The sequence below is a fragment of the Ostrinia furnacalis genome, unplaced genomic scaffold (genome assembly GCF_004193835.3).
Source record: "Ostrinia furnacalis isolate ACB-3 unplaced genomic scaffold, ASM419383v2 OfSCF7642, whole genome shotgun sequence".
Taxonomy (NCBI): Eukaryota; Metazoa; Arthropoda; class Insecta; order Lepidoptera; family Crambidae; genus Ostrinia; species Ostrinia furnacalis.
In genome coordinates this window covers 163,766-180,341 of record NW_021137881.1, presented here as the reverse complement: position 1 = coordinate 180,341, position 16,576 = coordinate 163,766, and the positions used below count along the sequence as shown (strand labels likewise).

Sequence of the window (16,576 nt, the reverse complement as noted above, 5' to 3'; positions counted from 1 at the left end):
GGAAATCCCGTTAGTTTGTACGATTTCTTTTTTTGTCTTTGATTTGATTGCGAGGCTTTTTTGTTTTCAAGCAAAGCGAGGAAGCGCCTAAAATAATCACGATTAAATGGCGAAAAAGGCAAGAAAATTTTCGTAACATCGTATCTCTTTCGTTGTAAAGAAACAAAGTCTAGATTAACTTTTACTTAGCCTGTACAATTATGATCATATTTTTAAGCACGTCCCCGTGATTAGCAGAAATTAATAAACGCTTACACAACATTATGTAAGAGGTATCGTACACCATGCAATGTGACACTTGAAGATGTAAAGCAACAGCTCCCAAGTATCCGCTATATGAATTTCAGCAGCATTTCGTATTATGTATCTGGTAATAAATCATATCAGTCACCTCAAAGACATACCAACGTATCTCCAGACTGATTCATTGCTGCAAAACGGATATTTGTATTCGTGTGCGAGAAATCTTTGGAGTGTTGAAACCAAGGTTTATCATGCGGCAATATTATCATGCGGTAATTACTTAGTGATAATTACGATGCCTACGTAAGTCAGTAGTTTGTGTAGATGGATGTTTCATCATTTCACAAAAGTAAAACTAATTACGTAAAGCATTTTCCCTCGTTCCAAATGCAGCATAATTAGGTATGAGAAATTGTGAATAAATAAATTTAGGGACGCACAAGTCAGAAGTTGCACGATCATGTGCACGTTTAGGCATCGTCAAAGCGCAATGTCATAGTAGAATCAAATGAGCAGAATGTCTACGGAGTCAATACCTTGAGTCCGTAGACTTGTCAAACATTTACTTAGGTACCTATAAATGCAGTATATTACTGATGTAGGTAAAACAGTCAATGTTACAGTTGTTTGCTTGTTAGTTCTATTTACCGCTTAAATAAACTGTATTTTGTAGCTGAATCGTGACTTCAGCCACAACTTGATAATAGATCTAAAGTGCAATGCCATATGGTATACTTTTGCTATAATACGTTACTTGACGCCCACCTGAGTCTACATAGATATTTAACTAAGGCGAAATCTTCAGCTCTCAGCGAGCTTCAGCTAAGCTTGAATATCCTCTAAAGTGAAACGTCTCCTAAACGGGCGTTTATCGGGCTGTCAAATCTGATGCTCGTATCAGTATCCAACAAGATCCTGTAATCTTTATCAAGCTTCGATTTTGAAAGTTTTCTACGCCATTGGCCATCAGTATTAAGCACTTGCTAATTATTCCTGTGAGTGACGATAGTTTGTCCTTTTAGGATTGTTCAATGCCTATAGAGGCAGTTTATTAATCCTAAAGTTTTATTTACTAACTACCTAATTATTATATTTTTAATCAAAATTGTTAGGTCTCAAGTAACTTTGCTTAATTGACAACGCAAGTCTTTGAACAGCTACGGCTGTCTGCCTTTCACCGTATTGTGATATTTTTCATTAGCTACTGTTCTTCAGCAAAAACGTGCTGTTTTTCACTTTCTAATTAAAGCTTCTATTGTGGTTACGAGCTCTATTGCTACAGAAATGTGGAATCTTTTATTGAAATAAAAACACAACACGATTCTCGATTCGCGTCGGTCTCGTTAGAGCTACAGGCAAGTTGTTTGAGCATTCTGAAAATAAAGTTATGACCTGTAGTATTTTATTTATTTTTAGTAAAGGTAGTTCAGAGTTCTGCATCGAAAAACGCATAGTACGAGTATAGGTATGATTTCGTACTTTACTTATTTAGTATTAATTGTACCTATATGGCAGGTCCCTATACAAAATATTTCATACAAGTCATAAAGAGAAGCTATTGTATGAAAAAAAAAAGTAATTTGTACACCTTTTTATATCAGCTCTAATTCCAAACACGCGAAAATGAAAAACATAATAACGTAGCAAATTGCTGTAAGTGAATTTGTGGGGGAAATTAAAAACACCTCGATCACGACGGCATAATCGCTTTTATTATGCGGTAAGGCCGCTCCGAATTTCCTTAAGAGCTTATATCAATGGAACAAGTGGCTAGTCTTTGTATTGTGTTTTATTAAAATTTCAATAAAACGTTTTGTGAAAGAAGTAATACTTAATTTCAATGATGAGGTGCCTCAATATTACCACGTAACTTGCTAGACTTACGTTCTCTTTGTTGTTTAGTTATAAAGCTTGAGTATCATTTTAATGAAATAAGCATCTATGAAAGATATTTCATTATCATCATCATCTCAGCCATATGACGTCCACTGCTGAATATAGGCCTCCGCCAATGATTTCCACAATGGCCTAGTGGGCGTCCTACGCTGCGCTTATCGGTACATAACGTACGAAAGCTATTAATCAATATGCAAAATTAAATAAATAGCAAAATGTTTATCAAAACTCTTTCTCTCGTTTAAAATGCGACACCGATCCGGATTATTCCTAGGTAAATACATTTTATTTCGAATACACTATCCGTTCTAGCAAATCTGCGATCGCACTACGCGAAGCAGTAAGCAGCTTTAGCAGAGGCTCTCTCTCTCTCATATTTTCGTTCCAATATCAGCCTGACGGCACCCGGCATAATAGACGGAAAGGTGTCAGCGATAAATTCGATACGGGAGTTTTGCACGTGTTGAAAATGTGGTCTTTATTTCCGAACAATTTTTGTCGCGAAAATTTCGCAGAAAAAGAGGAAAATGTGCACAAATTGGCAACTATGTGTCACACAGACATTCCGATAACGCGACCGATATTGTGAATTTGTTTAGTATAATGTGCCTCTTCACATCTGATATTAAACGAATTGATTTGTAAAAGTGCCACTTTGTTTTATTGATTTTATATGACATCGGAAGTTATTGTATGCGATTAAAGATCTGTTACCTAATACGGTTTGCAGGTAGATACGACATACGAGTAACTAATAATGATAGTTTAAGAAAAGAAAAGACACACTTACTTACTTCCAAATAATGCATCTTGTGGAAGAATCTTCCACAATTACGTTTCAGACTAGACGATCTTCACATTATTAGACTTTTAAATCGAGGTCCGCCCCTTTAAATCGTCTTATTCTATATCGGCTGGGTTCACCAAGATTGAAACAGTACTGAATTCATTCATTCACTATTCAGCTTCTTTCGGCTTTCTACGGAATTTATAGTGTTGGTAGCAGGGAGTAGCGAACCGAACTAACGAGTAAGTTGAGATACCTAGTTAGTTACGAAGTGGCTTCAGAAGTCTTGGAGAAAATTATTCTGAACACGTAGAACAGATGTTTTTTTAAACTTGCACCGAATTAGTCTAGTTCTTAATTTTCAATTGTCAGGTGAGGTCGCTTACCTATATATTTTTACCTTTTTAAAATAATGCATCTTTCGACACTCGAGGAACACGGGTTTGAACCCTGCCGATGCTCGACTACCTACCTATTATGGTGAGCGCACTTAATTTGATTTGATTTGATAATTAAAAGGTAAATTTTTAATGCAGCTGGACCTCAAGAAGCAGTTCGACGAGGGCGACACAACAAATTACCAGACGAACGGCGAATTCGACCTCGTCAGCTTCGAGGCCATCCGGCACAATCAGTACTACTCCTGCTGCGTGGAGCCCTACCCCGACATCACCTACGTCATCAAGCTGCGCAGGCGGCCTATGTTCTACGTGTTCAATCTCATCTTGCCCTGTTTACTCATCAACGGAATCGGTAAGTTTCAGATAAAAATGATTCCATTATTTCTATTGTTTGACTTTGTTGGCTATTTGAGTGTTCAAACTTTTGGAAAACTTGGGAACAAATGCCGCGTAATATAATAGAAGTTTGCAAGAAATGTTTCAAGTCTTACATGAATAATAAAGGTGCCAGCAAAAAGCATTCAAAGTTTAACCCACTCTTTTGCACATAAAAGATCTCATTCGTTTTTGTTCCCGAAGCAATGGTCCTTTAAACTGGCGCAAAAAGCTTCTCGGAAGTGGCTAACCGCGCCCGATGGCGTTGACGAACGCGGCAAAAGCGAAAGAACTCTTCTGCGTGCCAAACAAGTCATAATGCGATACTTTTGTATGCATTTGCAAACAGATGTTTCGAGTTCCTTTTCTTAATCAGTGAAGGAAGAAAAATATCTTATAAAAGATTTGTTTAAACAACGTAACCTTACAAGTTAAAAAAATGTGACCCGTTGAAAAAATTTGCATCTGGTATACGGTCTTACGTTGCTGAAGATATTTGAGTCTAAGACACGGGATTTCAGAGATTAAACGTGGCGCAAGCAAGCTTTCGACAAAGCTGTAAGCCGAGAACCTCTTTAGTATTACATTAATGAAGTCTTGCAAGCTGTTCGTTAAACATTTTGCTCTCGTCAACTCTCCAATATGAGACAAGTTCAATGTAAAACACTGATCCTTTTAGACGGATCCTAACTAATATTATAAATGCGAAAGTAACTCTGTCTGTCTGTCTGTCTGTTACGCTTTCCCGCTTAAACCTCGCAACCGATTTTGATGAAATTTGGCATAGAGATAGTTTGAGTCCCGGGAAAGAACATAGGATAGTTTTTATCCCGGTTTTTGAAACAGGGACGCGCGCGATAAAGTTTTTCTGTGACAGACAAAATTCCACGCGGGCGGAAAGCTAGTTTGTTATAAGTACTTTAAAATATAAGCATGAGACGCGAATATTGATTCGACTAGACAATCGCAAAATGTAAAATATGCTACTGTTATCGTATTATAACATTTGTAGATCATACCAATAGTATTTGTTTGTTCACAGCTCTTTTGGTATTCTACGTGCCATCAGAGTCCGGAGAGAAGGTGACGCTTGGGATAAGCGCTCTGCTCTCAATGACTGTCTTCCTGATGACCATCCGTGATACTCTACCACCCACAGAGAAGACTCCGCTTATTAGTAAGAAGTTTACAAACTCAAAAATATTGGTACTCCTTTGGCTATTTCGAATTCAGATGAAATTGCTGCAGAACATGTTGGGCAAATATAATCAATTTACCTAAATAATAGAAGTTATACGTTTTCCGCAGAACTTTGGCTTTCGGACTAAATTATTTCTTGTGCTGCATTCTGATAATTTGCATAAATATCAGTATTCTAGGTCACCAGAAGTACGACGAAGACTTCTTAATATTAAAATACTGGATATTTGCCAGTAGTCATTAATTATTTCACAAAGCTAGACAAGTCTTTGTTTGCAGGTGGTTTCAGGGAATTCGCGGGTACCTAACAAATTAAAATCTCTTTCAGGTCTGTATTATGGAGTGAGTACGTGCTTAGTGTCATTTTCCGCATCGCTGTCGGTGGTCACCCTCAATATATCGTACAGGCGAGTTGTATTAAACTTTCAATTTATTTCGATGATTTCATTATTGTTGTTCGCTTTGCAGCGATCAATTACTCTGATTGGGCAATTTGGCGATTTATAAATTACTGGCAATATTCTAATTAAGTGAATTAAAGTTGGCTCAATCAGTTCGAGCGTTATGTGCCTATATACCTACTTTGTATACCCCGGAAAGAATTAGTGATGGTGAATATAAAATGCTGTAAAAATTGTTGACTGGGGCGCGAAAACAATTTGTCTTGCCTTCCTAATATGTCACGACCGCAATCTAGTGAGACAAATAGTTTTGTCTGTTGAGACGAAAACAGTCTAAATATAAACTAAATAAGTAAGTTTTGGCACATTCAGCTTCTTATAAAGATTTATTCGATACACGTTTACTGTCTCTTCCAATAGATTTTTCGGTAAAGAAGAATGATCTTCATTTTATGTAAAGAAAAGAGCCTATATTTTATTACTTTCCAAACTGTAATTTGTTATTTAAGTATAGTCATGAAGCGGGCAGGGCTATATGTATTAGTTACATAGTATGAGTTTTATATTTGTTACGGTTACCAAGATACAGAAGGCTCATTCATGCCCAAATTGCAAACCTGGGACAGACAATTTTTTGTCAATTCAATCAGAGAAGATTAAATGAAACAACAAGAGTAAATCTCCATCAAAGTGTTTAACCACACGTTTAAGACGTCATAGCTGCGACGACTGTGCAAAATAATGTTCTTTCTTACAAGGCATCTTTCCCTAACACGTAAACGAGCCATTATCATGACACTGGGTGGTATATTACTTGCTTATAAGCACTAGTTGGAATGCGGGTAGCACAAAACCAGTAGTTGTGGAAATCTTTGTCCAGGGGGAAGGCCTTTGTCCAGCAGTGGACGTCATTTAGCTGAAATGAACGATGACACCATGATCATCGGCCATCGATGTAATGTAGTGTGAACCAGTCGTGTTGCTCGTAGAGGAGTGAGAGGGCAGCCGGTGCCGGCCATGCTGCGCGAGCTGGTGCTGCAGCGGCTGGCGCGCCTGCTCTTCATCAACTTCGACACTGACGCTATAAAGGTAACCTTAAAGTACAACAACAGTTGCATCTTGTGTCGTTGAGATAGATGCGATATTGCAACAAAATCGTTAGTCGGATCTGTTGTAGTGTACATAGGGGGGACAGGATACGGTTGTAACAACTAAGGCGGTATATAGATACTTGTCGCCCGCATGCCCGTCCCCTTGTATCCCTCACCTATCGTGCATAGTTTGATAACATTCGAGTTATGTTATGAGTTTTGTTACAACTGTACCCTGTTACAACTGTACCCTGTTACAACCGTACCCAGTCTACCCTAAGTACCTAGTAGTCCCCGCAGACTACAGTCTTCTTGTCGGCCGATACTTTGGTCGGTCTGTTAAACTCTATGAACGTGACCTGAACGTACGCACATTAAACACCGGTTTCGTTGCGGCCGATTCCTCATCGTAATTAGAAGCTGACCAAATATTGACCGTTAAAAAGTATGTAGTCTGCGGGGACTAATAATACTTATTTACAGTCAATAGCACATCAGATTATGCAGTCTCGTTGCAATATCGCATTTATCCACTTCATAATCCACTCCGATACAAGATAGTTACTGCTTTGAGCTTGACGTGCTGTCATAATCTGTACCATCTCGTGGTTTTATTTCAATTTTAAATAATTCATTATTTATGAAAATCAGAAATTAGCCTTTCCAATAAGTAGTTCCTAAAAATAATAACTTAGCTTGACAAATTCTCAGAAGTAGGAAATTAGATCTAACAAGAACGTATTACCTAATTGAAATAGGTACATTCAATTTCATTAATTGCTGGAAAATCTCACGGACTGAATGAAGGTCGTCACTCAAATGACAAGTACCATTTTATGAACCGAACAAAAACCTCTTTTTAAAACAAAAAAAAATCATTTACCTACAGAAAAATGTTTGGTATTTTTTGCTGCCGTTTACTCTTCACAATAAGGAACAAAAGTACACTGGCTACGCGAATATGTATATGTCACCGGAAAATAACAAGACTCGTAAGTTGATCAACTTTCNATGTATACAATTTTGCTTGAATATGACTGGACAGTTATGAATGTACTACAGCTACGTGAGAACTTATCCTTTTGTACGAGTAACATGTCTTGTGACATTATACGTTGGAATCACTTGTAATGCATTTACATCCGATTTTGTATTCATGTGCTTGCCCAGAAGTTGTGTAAGCAGAAATAAAATGTACAGCATATTAAAATGCGTCGCGCGAATGAAAAGCTAAAGGAGTTTTTTTATTATCACCTCCGCTGTCTTATTGAATTACAATACTTTCCCAATTTGCGCGAGATAAACACGAAATAACTCTGCACGCACCAAGGATTATGAAAATGGAAATTAGTTGGAAAATTGCGGGTTATTGGAAAAGTCTCGAAGAATCTTTCGATATCTCCGATTTAAGTATTTTCCTTCGTTTTACGTTGGAACGCCATTAGCATAAATAAGTCGGGGAGTGTGACCGCGACATGTGCCAGTCATTCGCGGCCGCCTAAAATATTTGCATGAAAAAACATTTCAGTGAATAAAATGTTGATTATGTTGAGCACTCCAGAGAATTTTTTATGTGTTTTACAAAGAGTTTGCGCTTTAAAGGGTAATCATGTTACATGTACGAATATAGGTGTTTTCATTGAAACATTTACAACGTTGGGGATTTGTGTAGGTATAATAATTGAATTTGCTTATGGTGCTTAATGACTTGGTACGGTTGGCAAAACATGCGTGTTGTGTTCGTGATATTTATTATACTTATTTTTAACTTTATTGTAATATATAACTTGCGATAATTAAACTTTAATCCTAAAGGCTAAGAAATATAGCCTAGAGGTCTATTTTATGTTTAGAGGCTTCAATGCAGTGCTCTAAAATCGAGTAGTTTTCATTGTGTAAAATAAGATTAGAAAGTCTAGAACGAAAACTATGCATGTGTGGAAATAGTCGAAGTTAGTAGGGATAAGCTCAAAACCTTCAAAATCCCGGTGTATCCCGAGGAGCAGCGTGCAATTTAAAAACTCATCCGTGCTAGGCCGGTGACTCGTTTTGGGCTTACTGCCCCCAGTTTATCCTACAGCAATTCGTCTTACAAATTAATAATATACACTTAAGCTTCGGATACACTGGTGGGGAAATGAAGCGAAATAAAATTACTAGAACTTAAGTAGCTCAGAAATTACTTTTAAAGTTGTATGTATTCAGAGTAGGAGCAGGCAATATTATGGTAGCTTGTTTTTAGTTACACAAGTACACAACAGATTTACAAGTGAAATCTAAGTACTTACCTAGTTCTGATTAAACGAATCGATTGGTGTTTTAAAGTTGAAGACAATTGGTTTTTTTAGTACAAGTTACAAACTATTACTCGTAGGTACCTACTTAGTAGAGTTAAGTAGACACGATATTCCGTGTCACGTTACCTAATAGGTACATTACGTAATACATGGTCTAAACTGGACAAGTTTGTAGCATCACTACGCATGATGTTCGGGGAACATCTTGTTCCTAAAAGTGTCTGAAGCTAGGTCAGATCCGTCGAGCTATAAACCGGGTCTGCCCCCTGCTCGACGAGGAGTAGCAGCGGCACGATTCTTCGAGGAGGGCGGAGGTTGTTCACAAGAACATCACTACGCCGCGTGCCCCGCCGCCCGCGCCCGCGGGGCCCCCGCGCGCGCCGGACATCTCTTTTGGTTTTTACATCGTTCACATCAGAGCAACTACGCAATTTTAATGTATTTCCTTGTAACAAGATATTCTTGGTAGTAAACCGTTTGAAACACGAAACAGCGTCTCCTTCATCCATAAGAATCCCGAACATATGTACTGCATTTTTGGACTTATCTGTGTAGGGTGAGAGTGGTGGTGTGGCGGCCGGCAGCGTGGGCGTGCAGGTGAACCCGCGCACTGGCTCGCGACTGAAGGCCGAGCCGCCGCTCTCGCCGCGATTCGCCCGGCACAACCACAACCATTTGGGTGAGTCACATGTTTTAACAAAACCTACTTTGTTACTACTAACAGGCCTGGCTCACTTCGCGCGGTACATCCGATAATTACCTACAGCGAAGCGCCCCGCCGGCGGGTATTATATCAGTCGAGTGTCACGCGCGCGCCCGTCAGGACGCTGGCGTGCGTTGTAGTAGGTACCTAATTCTATGATCGAAGTATTATTTAAAAATAGACATAAAGAGAAATAAATATTGTGCGGCGTTCGGGTGTTTAAATTCGAAAAGAAATCTACCGGATTTATCTTTTTTTTCGCTTCCCAAAGATGCTGAAAGGTATGTTTGCCATGTAGGTAGGTAATCAGTAATTCTTAGGATAGTATAGGAACCTAACCTACCATGACTACTGCTCAGAATGCGTTCGTTCGTTTCAGCCAAATGACGTCCACTGCTGGACAAAGGCCTTTCCCAAGGTTTTCCATAATGAATGCGTACTTACCTACATACGTACCTCATTACATATAAGTAGATTAATTATTTTTTCACTAGACAGCAACCCTAACAGCGTAAGAACAGTTCAGAGGCACGCGATAGAAAGAGACAAAACTTGTAGGTGAATAAAATTGTAGGTACGTAGTGCTGTGCGAGCTGAATTCCACTGTATCGCGTCGTAGCAAGACTCGCATTTATTTAAATCGTCTTGCGGAGTAATCCTTCTGTACCTGTACTATTACTTATTCTGTGCTACTACTGTCCTTTGTAAAGAATGTGCCTGGTGCTATGTAAGTCTGTGAATGAATAAGTCCGATTATCAATTTTCCTTCGTGCAATCACGTACAAGTGTTTACCTTTAATATATCGTGTCTATACGTAAGCGTTTGCGTAGCAGGCTAGCGCACTATGTCTGCTTAGTATAATTATGATACATTCTTGGAAACAGTAACAAAGATGCGGTTTTGCGTATAAATAATAAAATGTTTAGTAAAACTCGGAACACCAGGTATAACAATAACTTGGGAGCATAGTATAAATAAACCAACAGTTTAGATAGATCCAATATGAGGTCCATGTACGCTCGATCGCTTGTCACATAGCCTCTTCGTTATAAAGAGAGAAAAAAGGATACAATTTGTTTCATCTCAAAGCCCCTTGATATTTGCTTTCACTTTTTCGCAACATCAGTAGAATTTTTCGTCTAAATAAATTGTTGGGGTAAAAAACGATTAATTTCCTGACACTTTTATCATCTGCGCCTAACAGTTAAACGATGTTGATATATTTTTAAATAATGCTGAAAATTATATTTTGAATACTCAAATTCTATGCCGAAAGAGGCAAATATGGGTAAAAAGCTTTTCAATGTTCCGCATTATTTAACATTCATGTCTATCTACTAGAGGTACAGCGTGTAGGGACGGGCTGGCATAAACCTAAACATAATTTAGATTGATATCATTGTAACCCTGAAATACATTTTTCTATTTTTGATTACTTTTCGATTACTTTTTTACAACGTTCTAACTAGATTTTAAATACTTTTTTTGCATAATACCACAGATAAAACAGTTTTCTGTTTATTTTTTTTGCCAACTTGCCCTGATTTCTTTGGCACAGGGAGCAGTAGGATTACAAGAAAAAGAAATATTCCCGTATTTATGTGAACAAAAGGCTCCGTTTCCTTTAAAGATCTGAAGAGATACGTCCGACTCTTTATGCTACAAGGCATTGTTAGTTAATCGCGTGTGTATTACTGTAGGTCTGGTGGAAGTCATGTGGAAAAGATCGACCCTCAAACGCGGATCCAGAAGGTCCCGGCTAAGGGCGCCATCGTAAATAACCATACTCACCGACTGGGCTTAATTTGGTGGAAAAGCTAGAAGAGATAAAACTATTAAGCTAGAAATCTTAAGTTCCCGTAATTATCAAGTAACTTAATATATCATTCGTAGTTTTATGGAAAGAATGAATTTCTACATCGCATGATATTATGTGAAATATGAATCAATGAATTTTTACATCTTCAACATATTTTTATGTGGTTGTAAGAAAATAATTTAATACTGTTTGAGTACTCTTGAGATAAGCAATATTTAATTTAAGTCTGATCTTATTTCTGTAATACGATCTGAATGGTTTAATTATACATCTGTAAACAATTATTTAAAAGGGAAGATAGTAGCTAAACTAAAGAAGATCTAATTAAAGTACCTAAATAAGAAAAGGTTGGGCCTACTTTCTTTTTATTTGGTAACATTTCAGTAGTGCTGGGCACGTGAAACTTGGTCATTACCTCCCATGGTACTAGTGCGGGAACCAACCAAGGATAACAAGTTGTCTAGTATTTGATTACCATAGAGTGGTTTTGCTAGGGTTGACCCCGGTGGCTGTCACTAGCAAACTTGGTTACTTCTTACTTACTACACTAAGGTCTATTTATTGGATGAATTGATAATATTGCATTTATATATTACATTTGTTACATCATTAAGGCTTTTATTACCTACTTATTATTATTATTATTTTTAATAATACTTTATAAATAAAAAAGTATACCTACAAATACCTCAATACCACATTACAATTGTGTGGCTGCCCTAAGGGCAGACCGATACTTAGCCAGCCAAGTAGTAGACTGACCTATAACTTCGTTACCCGACAGTCCTGAACGGGAGTAACAATCTCAAGTAATTTGTTTACCTGGCACCGGAGGGTGTGACTCTATGAGATTGAATGAAATTCCTCCCCTAATGCATGTCGCCGTTTGCTCCAAATTTTATTTGTGTTACTTGGCGTAGAGATTTCGTACAGTATTTCTCGCCTGTCTTCTTTGTTTCAGTGATATAGATGCCCGTATTATTTCAGAACGCCGCCGCTGACTTTGGGATTGTCGTATCAAATTGAGTGTTAAACGATATATTATTACCTACCTTGTGGCAAAAAGTTAATGTAGGTATATGTTTGTTTAACTATTGAATTGTAGGCAGGTGCATAATGACAAATAGTCAAAAGAGGACTAATTAAAAATATGCTAGCCTAAGGAGCCTTCACATCTCTTAATTATTTTGCGCTGGCTTCGTGACAAACAGCTGAAAAGAAGGAACGGAAAACTCATTCAACGCCAAGTATCTGATCCTTCAAATTATTAAAAAGTAACAGTACTAGGTAGTTGGTAGGTTAATTTATTGATCCAGGTGCGGCTCTCTGAGTTTACTATGAATTTTTCTAGCACTACAGGTGTAGGACCTTTTAAATCTACGAAATTGCCTTATACTCGTAATAAATGATGTAATAGTATCTTGCTGATATATTACATGTTGAGCCGAGGTGTTTCTCAAGTTTTCAGTGTGATTAATTAGTAATCCAAGCTGACCTTACCGCCCGTCCGAGTAAATCAGAGCGCTATCAAACCGCAGCCGACACCGCACGTCCGAGTTAATCTGCCTTATCACATCCATAAGCGTTTCCATCAAGATCATCTAATTATGTTTTTTTGATTTTACGACATTAATTACGTATTAATGAGGGTTTTCGCGAATGAAAAATCCGCCAGATGGCAATACGTTAACCCGAGGTCCAAATACTGCATGATTATGTTATTTTTGACATGACATTGACAGATATGTCAAAATCCACCAATCACGCAGCAGTCAGACCCCACATCCACGTCCCGCCATCTAGCGGATCTTTCATTCGCGAAAACCCTCATTATGCGAGCGCCAAAATAACTCAAAGTTGGTGCCAAACAGCTCTGTAATTAATATTTTACTTGGCGCAATAATTATGTTTGCGATACATTTCAATTAATGTCTAATGGACTTCATAATGGGATCTTCAGATTTTTCCGCAGAAAAACTTGAGTTAGATACTCCTTAGTGTTATTACTTATTGTTTTAGTGCTTATGAAAGTAGAAAAGAATTGTATTACGAGTATGTTGCTTTTACCTAGAGCACTTTTACTCGAAGAAGCTCTACGTTTGCGGTGTAATTGAATACAAGGTATACTTAATAGGTAATACCATTGTAGTAAATGTATCGGTGTGTTCAAGAAAATAACGCTATTCATTGTTTCTAGCATTTTATAAAATTGTAAAAAAAATATTTTCTTGGAACCAATTCATCTAGCTTTTTTACATATTATAAAAAATACTAAAGCTGAAAGCTATATGAAAACCAGACCATGTTTGTTGCTGTTCTAGCATATTTTCTAATCTTACGTAACGACCAGCAGTGTAAAGTACGCTCGTAGTAAAAACAAAAAACAGATTTTAGAATTTTAACATAAGGACGTACCAATGTGTTAAGGACAAAATAATGTCATCTTACGTTATTATTTAATATTCAGCGGCAGTGGAAACCAATTTCACGCCCTATTTTACTTCACGCTTACCTAGAAACCATTCACGCTGCACTGTACCTAACCTTGATTGCCTCAAAGGTCTTTTGTTAAACATATACCATATCGTTACCCTATATTTCGGTAACTAGGGGGTGCTGGAGGCGGTCCAGTGGCCGCAGCAGCGCCGGCCGGCGAGCCAGCGGCGTGCTGCGCGGGCGCGTGCGTGCGATGCGCGTGCTGCGGTTGCACGCTGCGTGATGCGGCCGCGCGCCACGAGCAGCGCGTCGCTGCCAACGAGCGCCTGGAGAGAGCTAACCTTGAGTGGAAACAGGTGGGTTACGGACATATACTCTATCACATCATGATTGTTCTAGTTCCAGTAAGTTCTCAATCTCACATCCAGGCACTATTTTCTTCAGGTAGTCGGTCAATTTGAAGCCACGATAGCCGAACGGTGAAAGGGTCGGACTGGCCGACTCGTGATACGAGGAACACGGTTTCGGTCCCCGCCTATTAGTAATTTGTGTAATAACAATCCCACCAAAAACATTCTGTAAAAAACTAGCCAAGTCTCGATGGAGCTGCCTGTTTATCTCTAAAAAGTAATGAAATCTAGACAAAGTCGTGCCAAGTCTATGGTTCCTTAATGCGATTTCTTTATTATTTATTGTTAATGTTGTGTGACTTGGCCGTTGAACTATCTTTATTAAGATAATCATACATTATTGAAATACGCAGATTGACTATTAACGCTACGTGGTTATTCTTTCAAAGCGCGTTATACTGTCTTAATACAGCTGAAGCTGTAGCCCTTCAGGTCTCACGAATCGAGAAATGAATGAAACTGATAGGTCTGAAGCGTCCTTGGCTTCCTACCAGGGGCAAAATAGTTAATATTAATATAAGAAAAGAAATTTGTAATTAACAATAATTGTACTTACATAAGAAAATTATGGTGTGCGTACTTCTCATCTCATTAGTAAACTTTTGTACGAAGATAGAGTTTCAAGCATAACAAAAGTTTGGATCATTGATAGACTTTCACCATCATTCATTCAATACAACTTTTTACGGTTTCAGAAAGTTTCTTTTCCAAGTTCCTAATTTTAGTATTACGTCTCTATCAAAAGTCAGAGGGCAAATCAAGGCCTTAATTAAATGAGGCGTTTTAATAAAAAATAATGAGAGCCGGCAGAGAGATGCAAAACTATTTATTAAAAAATCTTAAAGCTATAAATTGGTCCCCTCTACTTTTAAACTTTCGGCTTTTCCTCTTGATAAAAGCCGTTGTGCCAATCTAATTAATTTTTCCTCTCAAAAAAAAAGCAAAACTCGTGCAAAGTAGGCAGTGCCAAGTTTTTGTGGCTCGATTTTATCACTGACCCAATCCTTGTGCTCGATAGATATTAATGAGAAAATGCAAATGGGTGGAATCGGTTGACATTCCGTGGCCTGTGCTCTCTTTTATCCATTTTGTAATAGACCTCATGTTTTTAAGTCTAGAATCCCGGTTGCCGTAAATGGATTTGCTGGAAATTGCTTGGATCTCTTTTTTTAGATTGCCTGTTGGTATCCAAGTCAAATGATAATTCCTTAAGCTCTTGAACGGGTCACGTAGCAATACAACGTTGTTTATGAAGCAGACAATATGTTAAGCTGAAAATTACGACTATCTTTTTCATTTATCTTTTATGTCCGATATTATACAAAAAAGGTTGGTCATAAGCGTTTATAAGAGCTGTCGCTCAGGAAAAGTTCTGAAGGTCTTTTTTATGTGTTATGTTTAGTAAGTAAGTTAGTCGTTTAGTAAGTCTTGTATTTTGTTATTGTTAGTTTTTTAATGAGTAAAATATTTCAGGTGGCAGTCGTAGCTGACCGCGCCTTGCTTGCAGTTTTCGTCCTTGTGACTACCATCTCAACCGCTGCCATACTATTGCCGCAACTGAACAACCTACACGTCGGAAACACGCCTCTAAAGCCTCCTACTTAGAGTCTAACTTTCTTCCACGAGGGACAATATCCAGCCAACGAATTAAGTACGTATTAATATTGTGCCAAAAATATTGAAGGGGTTTTGAGTAGACAGGGTGGAAAGCACGAGTTAGCAATTTAATACCAAGAAAATTGAATGTGTAAATGAAAAAAAAAATGAACGTAAGTAAAAGTAGGAACTACTGTACTACTTTGATGGCCAAATATTGTAGACCCATCACATCTGAATCTTAGTAAATCTTTATCTATTTTGAAGCTTTAATAACTACAAGTTAATTTATGTCTTGCTCGTTTTCGTTTCATTAAGAATTAAAAAAATCTTATGAGGTATACGTAAAAACGTCTAAAGTGTTCCTCAATTTTGAGTTATCTCGATGGAATGGGCATTAAATTAGTTATTTTCATTGTAACTTTTGCAATATAAATCCAGGAAACCGTTCCCACTTATATTCTGTTCAGTGGTAAATACGCAGTCGCCATGGTGATTTGGGAAAGTTTATAAATGTAAAATAAGTAATTAACAAAAGCCAAAAGCTTGTTACGTTTGATTTTGATATGATTGTTAACAATCGTTTTGATAGAATCGTGAAAAATGCCAATATTAAGGGTCAATTATTAAATATTTCTGTATTTTTTAATTGTTATTTTTAAGTAGGTACATTTTCGTGTATTTCATTCGTATTATTATTGTTTTGTTAACTCAATCTGTAATTTCATTCCGCAGACATACCTAATTTAGTTTCTGGACTTAATGACAATGTTTTAATGATATTATAATAGCCGAAAATAGGATCTAATAATAATATTTATCGGTGGTAAAAATTTCTAATGCTTCGCTTTGAAATTTCTACCACCTGTTTATCATCATTGCATTCTTAATGTTTTGCGCAATTACTTGTATAATAGTTA

The 16,576-nt window shown here is 37.5% G+C and overlaps 1 protein-coding gene across 1 annotated transcript in view; it reads left to right on the top strand.

Moving 5' to 3' along the window:
• The window catches only part of nAChRa5 (nicotinic acetylcholine receptor subunit alpha 5), a 43,060-nt gene extending 27,196 nt beyond the window's left edge, over positions 1-15,864 (top strand). Inside the window, exons 5-11 of the mRNA XM_028322462.1 lie at positions 3,463-3,679; positions 4,745-4,879; positions 5,231-5,309; positions 6,293-6,392; positions 9,247-9,370; positions 13,825-14,006; positions 15,534-15,864. Coding sequence (XP_028178263.1) covers positions 3,463-3,679; positions 4,745-4,879; positions 5,231-5,309; positions 6,293-6,392; positions 9,247-9,370; positions 13,825-14,006; positions 15,534-15,665 — 969 coding nt within the window. The 3' untranslated portion in view covers positions 15,666-15,864. The remainder of the gene's footprint in view (positions 1-3,462; positions 3,680-4,744; positions 4,880-5,230; positions 5,310-6,292; positions 6,393-9,246; positions 9,371-13,824; positions 14,007-15,533) is intronic.
• Positions 15,865-16,576: the final 712 nt, after the last annotated feature.